Source organism: Pristiophorus japonicus, chromosome 7, assembly GCF_044704955.1.
Source record: "Pristiophorus japonicus isolate sPriJap1 chromosome 7, sPriJap1.hap1, whole genome shotgun sequence".
In the NCBI taxonomy this organism is placed as follows: Eukaryota; Metazoa; Chordata; class Chondrichthyes; family Pristiophoridae; genus Pristiophorus; species Pristiophorus japonicus.
In genome coordinates, this window is record NC_091983.1 from 207,135,324 (window position 1) to 207,147,359 (window position 12,036).

General features: G+C 44.1%; 1 protein-coding gene across 1 annotated transcript; it reads right to left on the reverse strand.

Annotated features, from left to right (window-relative positions):
* Positions 1-1,105: 1,105 nt before the first annotated feature.
* On the reverse strand, positions 1,106-2,758 carry cyp1b1 (cytochrome P450, family 1, subfamily B, polypeptide 1). Its single transcript, XM_070884559.1, has one exon. The coding sequence runs from the start codon at positions 2,756-2,758 to the stop codon at positions 1,106-1,108; it is 1,653 nt and encodes a 550-aa protein (XP_070740660.1).
* Between the last annotated feature and the right edge of the window lie 9,278 nt (positions 2,759-12,036).

Here is a 12,036-nt window from a genome sequence, read left to right on the forward strand (position 1 = left end):
AGAAAAGCACAGAAAATCTGATTGCAGGATCTGTTACTGTATCTGCAACCCTGGATAATCGCGTCGTTTAAAAACAAATCCTGGCCGTACCTGAAACACTAACCAACCCAATCGCAACAGATCACAGCCATCGGATGTAGTTTCGATGAGTGGTTTCTCCCCACTTCACGGGTCACAGGAAAGCACCTGAACAGGGTATTGGGGTTGGGTTTGAAAGGGAAATAAGTTGCGATATAGAACGGGGCAGATAACTTGCCAGAAATGAAGGTTGAGGACTATCGCTTTGGAGACACTATTCAAATTATCACAATAGTCAAAATCCGTAAATGGCACTGGCGACAACTAAAGGGGTGGGACCTGAAATATGCGTGCATTGAGCGCCTGCAAACACCTCAAAGCGTTTCAACCATTGAGTCACTGCCAGAGTGCAGTGACTGTTATGTGGGCGAACCCCAGATGCAGCCCTTTCCCTCCGCATAATTAATAAAACTTCAGGAGACTATTTCATGTCATTAAGTTCTGACTGAAAAGCCGAACATAAAACCTCTCGATTTCCCGCATTACAAAACAGTGACTACACTCCGAAAGTACTTAATTGGCTGTAAAGCGCTTTGAGACGTCCGGTGGTCGTGAAAGGCGCTATATAAATGCATGTCCCTTTCTTTTCGATCCCGCGAGGACGTGTGCACAGTGTCACCCTTAAAATCTTGGTGCCTCCCGGTACGTGTCTACTCTATCAGAGTGATCGATAGAACGCCCCTCGACTCCGTCAACCGTTGGACAAGTTAACTGTAAACTTAGAAAAAGAATTCCCATATATTTCCCACTTTGTGTCAGTACACGAGTGTTCGTTTCATCACTCACCCAGGCTGAAACATTCACACAAACCTCTACCCGCCCGGTTACCTTTGCTCCGGTAAGAAGCACGAGTGGCTGGCTGCACGGCACATTGGCCAGTAGATGTTAGCACACCAAAGTGTTAAAGTCAACGCCGAGCAGCCTCAACAGGCGCTAGGACCAGGACGCCGCAGCCGGGTATTGGAGCATTGAAAACATTGTTAATCTTTTAGTGTCTCATTTTTAAGTTGAAGATATGTCCCAACATTTACTGCGTGTCCTCCGCTTGCTGGGTCCTCTGCACAGCCGCCTGGAGATGCTCCATTGTGTCTCGGAGAGTCACGTTGACGGTGAAAGTTTTGGGTTTTAAGGTTAAGCCATAGGTGAAGTCCAGGGTGAGCTTCTCGCTGGGGTTGGCGCTGAAAGTGCACTGGTGCAGCAGGAGGGACGTGCAGAGGAAGAGCTGCATCTTGGACAGCTCGTCCCCGATGCACCTCCTTCTCCCCAGCGAGAAGACCATCACCCGGGTGGTCAAGTCCTTGTTGATGGTCCCGTCCTCGTTGAGGAACCTGGACGGCTGAAAGGCCTCGGGCTTGGCCCACTTCTGGGGGTCGTGGTTGACCGACCACTGGTTGACGAAGACCACCGTGCCCTTGGCGATGTGGTAGCCGTTGAGCAGCGTGTCTCTGGTGGTGGCGTGCGGAATGGTCAGCGCCACGAAGCTGCTGAAGCGAAACGACTCGTAGATGAAAGCCATGAGGTAGGGCATGCGGGGCTGGTCCTGGATGCTGGGGATGCGGTCCCGGCCCACCACCCTGTCCAGCTCCTGCTGGATCTTCCTCTGCACCTCGGGGTTCCAGATCAGGAAGAGAATCATCCAGTGCAGGGCGGTGGACAGGGTGTCCTGGCTGGCCCCGAAGATGTCGGTGAGCGTGGCGTCCACGTACACCGAGCCCAGCCTCAGGCCCTTCTGGCTGGCCGCCTTCTCGTAGTCGATGATGCGGATGAAAGCGTCCATCATGTCGCGGACCCGGTCCAGCCGGAAGGTCTCCCGGTGCTGCTGCGCTTTGTCCTGGACAAAGGTGTAGAACTCGCGGTTGAGCTGCTTGAAGTCCTCGTAGACGGCGCGGATGGGGTTGGGGAAGTACTGCAGCCAGGGCATGAGGTCCACCAGGCTGCCGGCGCCCACCGTGCGGCCGAAGCGGTCGGTGTTGGACAGCAGGGACTGGAACTCCAGGTCGTCGTGGCTGTAGCGCTTGCCGAAGCAGACGGCGCTCATGACATTGGCCACGGCCACCACCATGCTGGCCCACGGGTTGAAGTAGCCCCCCGCCTGGCTCTTGTGCAGGAAGTGGCGGATGAGCTGGTGCATCTCGCACACCACATGTTGCTCGAAGACCCTCTTGGTGTGCGGGTTGCTGGTGGAGAACGCCCGCACGGTGGAGTGGGCGATCTTGCGGTGGAACTTCCACACTTCGCCGTGGCTTTTGAACGCCAGGCTCCGGCCGCCCGACACCACGCCGAACGACGCGAAGTCGGGTCTGCCGGAGAAGTCGCCGCCTTTCCCGACCAGCGCCTGGCGGATGGTCTCCTCGCCGTTCAGCACCACCACCGTGCGGTTGCCCAGCTTGAGGCGGAAGATGCTGCCGTACTTCTCGGCCAGCCTGGAGAAGGAGAGGTGGGGCAGGCTGCCGAGCTGGGCAGCGTTGCCGATCAGGGGCCAGGGGAAAGGGCCGGGCGGGCTCCTCAAGTGGCTGTCCCCCAGCTGGTGCAGCAACCACCTCCACACCTGCAGCCCAAGCAGGACAGAGAGCGCGGCCGCCAACAGTAGCTGCACGCTGGGCTTGGCCAGCTCCCCTCTCTCGGTCATCTGCTCCTGCCCCATCACTCCTCCAAAACTACACGTCTTGTTGAAAATCATTCCTTCAGTGTCCTTGTAGTAGCAGCAAGAATGTCCTCTGTCGAGCACGTTGACAAATGTCTTTTCCTCCCCAAATGATGCAGCCTTTTCAACATATATAAAGTATATAATATTTTATATATGCATTTAAATAGCAGCTCCTTCACTTTCCTGATTAAGTCCAGTTAGGACAGAGGGCATCTGCAGTCTTTCAACGAAGCCAATTTGTGCAGTTGGTTCATACTGAGGAGAGCATAATGAAAAAGGTCTCATTCCAAGCAGCGTCAATTCACCAAGTGTGCAGCCTCAGAGATTCTCCCGGATTGCTGTCACCGAACACGTATATATACAGAGAGAGAGCGAGACTGTCCTAGCGTCACATGGCAGCAGGCGAGATCTTTTAAGGCTTTATTAAGTCATCAGCGAATGGGACCAACTCCACGGTGGGCAAAGGGGTTTAGTCTTTTTTTTCCCTCTCTTTTCAAACAACTCCAAGCACTTTAGATCGCCACAAAAAAAACTCGCCTGATCTTCTTATTCTGAGTGTGATTTGCCAAGAGAGAGAAGGGTGAGAGAGAGAGACACACACACAGGGGGGCTGGCGACATCCTCCTGTCCAGGAATGTTGCAGGATTGGCTGGTGCAGACCGCTCACTTCCACCCGCTCCCGTTCCCATCTTTGCTCGCTGCCGCCTCCCACTTGCGTGCGGAGCGAAGCAAAGCGTGCTGCGATTGGGAGCTATTTAAATGTAATCTCACTCGGAACACTGTGATAACCTGACACCAGCGCTGGATTTTCTAATGGGCAAATACCAGCGAGATCTGAGAGACCGTAATCTCCCCGCCCTCCTTTTGCTCACGCCTGTTTTCTTATCGCAGTGACTCCGCCTTCCTAATATTATTGTACATGAAAGATCTGACCGCAATGTTTATTTCCGAGTAGCGGTTAGAAGGAAGTGGAGATTCATGCTTTTCTTGCAGGGTCTTAAACCTCTGCGTTTTATTCCTCCCTTCGCTAACTATGCGGTTTAGTAATAAAAATAGTGAAATGCTGGAAATACTCAGCAGGTTGGCAGCATCTGTGGAGAGAGAGAGACGGTAGGGTTAACATTCCAGGTCGATGACCTTTCGCCAGAATAACAGCATTTTCTGTTTCTATTTCACATTTCTAGCACTTGCTATAATATATACATATATTGCTTCCTAATATATATATATTGCTTCCTTATATATATATATTGCTTCCTTATATATATATTGCTGCCTAATATATATATGTATAGCGTCGTAATATATATATTGCTTTCTAATATGTATATGTAGCTTCCTAATATATACATATAGCTTCCTTATATGTATATATATATTGTTTCCTTATATATATTTAGCTTCCTAATATATATATATATATATTGCTTCCTATATATATATATTGCTTCCTAATATATATATTTATTTCTAATATATATATATTGCTTTCTGATTCAGTATTTGTCTTTCATAAGAAGCATTTCTGATTTTTTTCGAATGACAATTTAAATAAACGAGTATGAAATATTTGAGATGCCGGCAAATCGAGTTGATCGGTGGATGCTGTAAAGATTGTGAGAGACTGAGAAGTTATGCTCCTATTCGTGCCCACCCAGACCTTTCCGCTGTCTGGTCTCATTCTCGCCACTGCCGCTCTCGAGAATTCAACCCGGGATCGGTTAGCTCTGCTCGGACGAGTGGTTCCTCTCCGAACCACTGAAACGCGAACATCTCCCTCCACTTTGAGGTCACATTCGGATGTGGGTTTCCGACTAATTATTTCCAACCGATACCAATCATTCCAATAATTAATCACCTTAACTCTCAGTGAGCACACTGGTTCGGCGAATTTCCATCTTTCATTCTTTACCGTTCCTGTTTAATAACTGCAACATAAAACGAGCTTTGATTTATTCCTGCCTCTATGATACTGCTCTGTGCTCATTTCGTCTATTTGTTGTTCAGTCGTCGCATCGGTGGGCGGAAGATCTGCTCCGAACTGCGACCCGAAGTGATCCGCTGCTCCAGGGGGAAATGTCGTTCAATTCACCCGCAGCGCCGCCCCACACCACAAGGCGCAGCGGGCTAAGGAAAGTGTTTGCAATGCATGAACATCTTCTTAAAACTGGTGAGGGGTTTAAATGTACAGCAGGAAGCAACCTTGTGCAGGTAAATGCCTGGGTTTTAGTTAAAGGAAAGCACATCACGAATGGTCAAATAAGTTTATGTTTATGAATAGAAATGTGTATGTATACAGCTTTGTTTGTATGTGTACATATGTGTGCGTGTGTTTGTATATATGTGCATGCATATGTGTGTGCATGCGTGAGTATATGTACATGTGTATTTGTATGTATGTGTGTGTATATATGTGTGTTCATGTGTGAGTGCATGTATATGTGTGTGTATATGTATGTGTGTGTGTACACCAACATCACTAAAACAAATGATCTGGCCATTATCACATTGTTCTGGGAGCTACGGCTCCTGTATTACAGCAGAGACGACACTTCAATCGTTACTTCATTGGCTGTAAAGGGCTTAGGGCAACCCGAGGACCCGAAAGGCGCCATTTGAGGAAGTTTTTCCTTCTGTGTTTATGTACATGCGTATATGTGTTTAATAAATACATTCTGAACGAATAAGCAACAGCCAGGTCCTTCTTATTTTGTGAAAACGCGAGGCCAATTTTTATCCCTCTCGGGCGCACTGTGAGCCCAGTGAAAGAGTGCTTGCACCCCAAGGATGGAGCAGAGCCAGAGGGCGGGTTTGAAGCTGCCGCGTTTTCGGCTGCCGTGATGAATGGGCCGGGAAAATCGTCGTCTGTGAGGGATATCTCGGCACAACATCACACCTGTAACTGTCTTATACACCAGCTCCCGTTTAGCAGAATCTTGTCCATCTCACTTTCTTTCCAACAATCTATTTAATTACTTACACAAATCAAGTTCTTTACACATAATCCCTTGTTGTATAATACGCGCATTGGGACGTTTTACTATGTTGGAGGTGTTACATAAATGCAAGTTGTTGTCTCCTTCGCGTGCTTTTGTATTATTTCGCCACTGCTCGTTTTCAAATATAAATCCACCATCGTTGCTTTGAACCATTAAACTCAAATTTGAAGCAGGATTTTAAACCGTGATTTCGCACAGCCCGCTGCCCAGGACACAGTCAGTACAATAAGTCTCCTTGTGAAGGAGCCAGCAAGGAGCTTTTCACTTGCAGCTAATAGCTGCATTTATTGTCGACAACTCACTGGAGCAATGACCCCAGCCGGAGTGTGAAATCCCTAGACTTGTTACTATTTTTTTTTCCAAATAAACATATTTATATTTATATTGGTAATGTGAGCGAGATTGAGGAAAAGACCAAACAAACATAAACATCAAACAATTAAAGATAATCTTCCCTGGTGCCGGCGGTTCATGGGATTGCTGCAGCATTTCTATCCACTGATTTTGTTATCCAAGGAATTCGGTTATTTTTCGGCCTTGCTGGATTAGACTAAGTTTACAGGTCATTCAAATTTAAAGTAATTCAATTTTCCACAACTAATATTTATGGGGAATTGTTTGATAGGATTCAGTCTTAAAGTGGAGATTTGGGCGAAACTGCAATGGATTTAGATGGATCCGTCGATAGAGATATGTGTTAGAAAGTAGATACATACTATCGAACTGTTAAAGTAAGTACCATCGAGAAAGAGTCATTTTAGAGACACACAAAGATTTGATAGTTCATCGAAAGATATAGAGGTCTACGTTTTAGGTTCATAGAAAATTGGATAATAAAACTTTGTACGAAAGATAAATAGGAGATTAAGAGTTCTATATACAGATTCATAGGTTGGTAGGTGTAGAGATATTGGATGTAATACATATAGATAGGTAAAATACATATACATGTTTAATAGCATAAACACGTGATTAATAGGTATGGAAATGCACGCATTTCATATATTATATGTAAGTAACTAAAGGACATATGTACATTTAACGGATAGCAAAATAGGTGGGCATATATATAAATCCACAAATGTGATATATGTATGTAAGAAATTACATAAAACATTGAATAGATAGCACACAGATTGACAGATATATGGGTATGTCTATACAGGTAGATAAAATGACAATGCAGATTTAATAGATAGCATAAATTATATCAATTGACAGATATATAAGGGTATGTAAATGACCTAGAAACGTATAGTTTAACAGAGAGCGGCGACGCTCTCTGAAAGTGCCACACGTAAAAGGACGTTATGTGGACCTGAAACATCGTACAATAAACACTGGCGAAAAAGTTGCATTCCTTTACATGTTTTTAAACCTGAGGAAAGGGTGCTCCGTTGTAAAAGAGTTTAATCACCCAAAGATTAGATTTGACACTGGCGCCGCTGTTTATGCAGATGACCACTGCCGTGGCCCGTAAACGGTATTTGGAAAACGTGTCAGAGATTAGTTTATAAAATAACAGTCTGCAGTTTACATTGAGGAATGCCTTTAATAACAGGTGGACTCCGCGACTATTCAAATGGATCTAGTTCACGTCTATTAAAAATAACGAAAACGGATTTTTAATAATGCTTCTTTTGGCATTCTGGTGAACGCCACACAGCATATAAAGTTTATTTTTTTAAAACTATTTTTAACAATAGATCTCGCAGAGAGTACACCAGGGCTCTGCTGTGTCTGTTACTCTCACTATGTTGATGTATGAGCTGTGTATTAGTACTCCGCTCACCACCACAATACAGCGAAAGCTGTCACAACACTGGAATAAAAACAAAAAATGCTGGAAATCTCAGCGGGTCAGGCAGCATCTGTGTAGAGGAAGCAGAGTTAACGTTTCGGGTCGATGACCCTTCGTCAGAACACTGATCTTCCAATGGAGAAATCTCACCAAATAGATTCAGATTTAACCGGAATTCTAAAGTCTGTCCAAAACCTATAAATAAAAAAACCCTAAAATCAGAACAATGCTGTAAATACACGGGAGTTTCACGAACAGCTGGAACATAAGAGTTAACATTTTCCTCTCGGTCAGTCTTTTCAACAGTATAAAGCTTATATAGATGTCTTCACACATTTAGTTAGTCTGATCCTGGGGTTATGATAGGGAAGCTTTACAGACTACTGTGGGGAAGTGGGGACGGTAGTTATGACCTTAGCTCGCCCCTATCCCAATGGGCAGTGCCTCGTATTTCCCAGATGAAGATGTATTTTTGAATATTAAGGGAATCAAGGGATATGGGGATAGTGCGGGGAGGTGGAGTTGAGGTAGAAGATCAGCCATGATCTCATTGAATGGTGGAGCAGGCTCGAGGGGCTGAATGGCTTACTCCTGCTCCTAATGAGTATTTCCTTATGTTCTTATGTCAGTGATCGCTGATCGCTGTCGCCAGTGAGGGGACACTGGCGGGGAAGACACAAGGCTGTGGAGGTCAGATTATTTATGCCGTGACACCTTGGGATGTAATCATCGATTATCGGTGTCGACCGTGTAGTTCAATAAGTCCGAGATTCCTCCGATTTATGTGTCTTATTAGTGGGTATTTTCCTTTACTGATTAATATAAACGTACCTACCAAATACCGCGCTTTAAGGGAATCCATCATTCGAGACATTTCCGAGAGACGCCAAAAGGCGCCAAGTACATGCAACTTGATTTTGTAAACAATACACTCCAGGCCACTTTGATTTAATGTTCGCTTAGTGGTAAGAACACAACACCAATCGATTTATTGGTCATATAAATTCCACAGTACTGATTTTATTAGCCAAATTTAATGAAAACGCACACTTGCAAGGTTTATTTTGCAGCAGTAAATATCTGTTGGCACGAACCCTTAGAGACAAGTTGTTGAATGGAAAGTGGAGGTGAGTAAGCGCTGCAGGTCCAGTCTGGTCTGAAGCTCGCTTTAGGATATCCGTGTGTTAAAAGACTGGTGTATAATGTGCAGAATTAATTCTTGCGTTTGTGTTCCCTGAGGACACTATTTTCAAAATACCGGCAGTCAGATGAAAAATCAACTTTTTCAAAATAAAACAAATTGTACCAGGCGGGAAATACTCTTTAAAAACACACACACACACGTGCTCAGGCCCTGCGTTAAATTAACCTTTAATGCACTGAAGGATTCCCGGGTTAAAATATGCTTTCAAAGTTAAAGGGGAGGATGGATGGAGTATTCTGTGGATCCAGGGGGCATGACATGCAACACATTCATTCTGCAAATGCAAAATGATGGAAATCTGAAATAGAATCAGAAAAATGCTGGAAACTCTCGGAAGGTCAGGCAGTATCTGGAGTAGGGTTAACTTATCAGTTCTTTGGCTCTTGGTCAGAACCTGAGGAAGGGGCATAGACCTGAAACGCAAACTCTGTTTTTCTCTCCACAGGTACTGCCTGACCTGCGGAGTGTTTCCAGCATGTTTTACATTTATTTCTGTAGTTGCCAATGAAGCTTTTACCCAGTTAAGGCAAAAGCAAATGACAGTTTTTCTGCAAAATAGGGTCTGGATTAATTACGAAGGGTTTTGATAGAGTAAGTAAGAACTAACTGTTTCAACTGGCAGGAGGATAACCACTTGACACATTTAAGATCATTTACAAAAGAACCAGAGAGAAGATGATATTTTGTTTACACATCAAGTTGTTATGATCTGGAATGCATTGCCTGAAATAGCAGCAGAAGCAGATTCAATATTAATTTCTGAAAGGGAATTGGATAAATACTTGAAACGGAAATATTTGCAGGGCTATGGGGAAAGAGCAAGGGAGTAGGACTAATTGGATAGCTCTTTCAAAGAGCTGGCACAGGTACAATGGGCCAAATGGCCTCCTTCTGTGCTGTATCATTCTATGAATCCCTTCCCCTCCTCCCACCACATATCATTACTATTCAATTGTTTATCAATAAATTTGCCCCAAACTCAGTTGGTAGCACTACCCCATCTGAGTCAGAAGCTTGTGGGTTTAAGTTGCACATCTAGATTTGAGCAGGAAATCTGGGATACAGTAGTGAGGGAATGTGGCTTTGGTACCCAAACCAAGGTCCCATCTGCCCACTCAGGATATTAAAGATTTCCATCACACCATTTAAAGAAGAGCAGGGAGTTCTCCCAGTGCCCTTAACCAATGACAGCATAAAACCAGACTGATTGTCTTTATCTAAGAAGGCAGCAGTCCAAAGGAAATTGTCAAGTCAAAGAGAAAGAAGATATTTTGCTAATGCACATTATTCGATTTGATTTGCATTTTGGAATTAAAAAAAAATGCAAATGTATAACCAACATGCCTTTCTGCTTTGATGGCTTCCTTTTACTATGGCATTGTCCTGGCCAATATTTATCCCTCAACCAACATCACAAAAAAAAAATCATCTGGCTATTATCACATTGCTGTTTGTGGGAGTTTGCTGTGCACAAATTGGCTGCTGCATTTGATATATTACAGCAGTGGCTAAACTTAAAAAGTACTTCAGAGCTGTAAAGTGCTGAGATCGTGAAAGGCGCTATAAAAATGAACATCATTCTTTGCTCATCATCATCTTAGGCAGTCCCTCAAAGCAAGGATGACTTGCTTCCACTCCAAAAAAGGATGAGTTCACAGGTATTTCAATGAACGACCTAATATTCCAGATCCTGAAGGGTGGAAGATGCCTGTACGTGGATTTTTTTAATGTCTGGTGACCGTTGCACACCAGCCACCACACGGGCTTGACAGAGCTAGGTCTTGGTCCAGTGGCAAGGGTTATCCAAGATGACTGGAGACCTGCTCTGCTGCACGGACCATGCAGATCCTAAACCATTTAGGGATCCAAAACTTAAACTTACTGACTCTACTTAATCAGACCAAGCAATGCCCAGAAAGACCCCTAGTGATTTCAGTAATCACCTGTATGATATCTATGAATGTACCCAGAACCAGGCACAAGCAAATGCTGCAGTAGAAAAAAATCAGGAACAATTTAAATCGATGTTCCTGGACCAACTCCACTCTTTCTTTGCTCTACTGCTCCCCAAAGCAGCTCTCTTTAACGTCCCACGTTCAACCCTTAGACACACTGGCTACAACTGGTTATGACCTTATGACCTTATACTCAACTAATTTTTTCTACCCAGCTTTTTCTCCATAACCCAGCAAGTGCGGAAACAGCACAACATATTCTGTAAGTAAACAAGCAAGAAACCTGAAAAGCCAGCCACATTTTACTTACACTCCTATTGTTTGGGATTCCTTTCCTGTTTGGATACTGCTGCTGGCTAGTCATAACGCCAACTGTGCTTCCCAACCCAGCAGACTGTTATGATAAAATAGAAGGAAAAATCAAGGACAGCTTTGAGGTAAATGATATGGTTCGTATAAAGGAATAAGTATTTTGCTTTTCGTTCAGTAAAATATTTTTACTCTGTTTAATCCTCGAGCCAAATTACAATTTTGTTGACAAAGTCTTATTCCCCTCTAGCTAAAGAGTGGCTCACTAGCACGTCTCCTCTGCCATTGCTCCTAGTAAATTGGATGATGCACTGTGTTATTAGGACAGGAGCACTATACTTTTTGAACAATAATATATTCTGCTGTCTTGGTGTAGTTTTTCTCTTTTTAATACTTTTGACACTTTGAAGTGTGAGGGAATTAAAAAAAACCTTTTATATCTCACCTAGATAGATATTAATAATGCCTGAGCTTTCACAGTGATTGACAGTATATTAATCTATCTTAGAGGGGGTGGGATGGTAGTTGTTGGGCATAATCATAGAATCTTACAGCACAGAAGGAGGCCATTGGCCCATCATGCCTGTGTTGGCTCTTTCAAAGAGCCATCCAATTTAGTCCCACTCCCCACCACACTTTCAGGTAGTGCCTTCCAGATTCTAACTCTGTGTGAAATAATTTCACCACCTTTCTCCTCTAGTTTTTTTACCAATTATTTTAAATCCATTTTAACCTACTCCCTAGTTTCTCCCTACCTGCCCTATTAACACTCTTCATAATTTTGAATACATCTATTAGGTCTCACTTAACTTGCTCTGCTCTAAGAATAATCGCAGCTTCTCCAATCTCTGACTGAAGTAAATGCACCTGATTCTGTCCTCAGCCAATATCCACATACATTGACAAACAATGGATAATGATCAACAACCCTGTCCACTTTGCCCCTCCTTAATTCATGAGGCCAATTGTAGCATTTCCACTATTATTTTAGCTGAGATTAGCTAATTCTGCAAAGACCAGGGATCTAAAGTGGGACCGTCCTC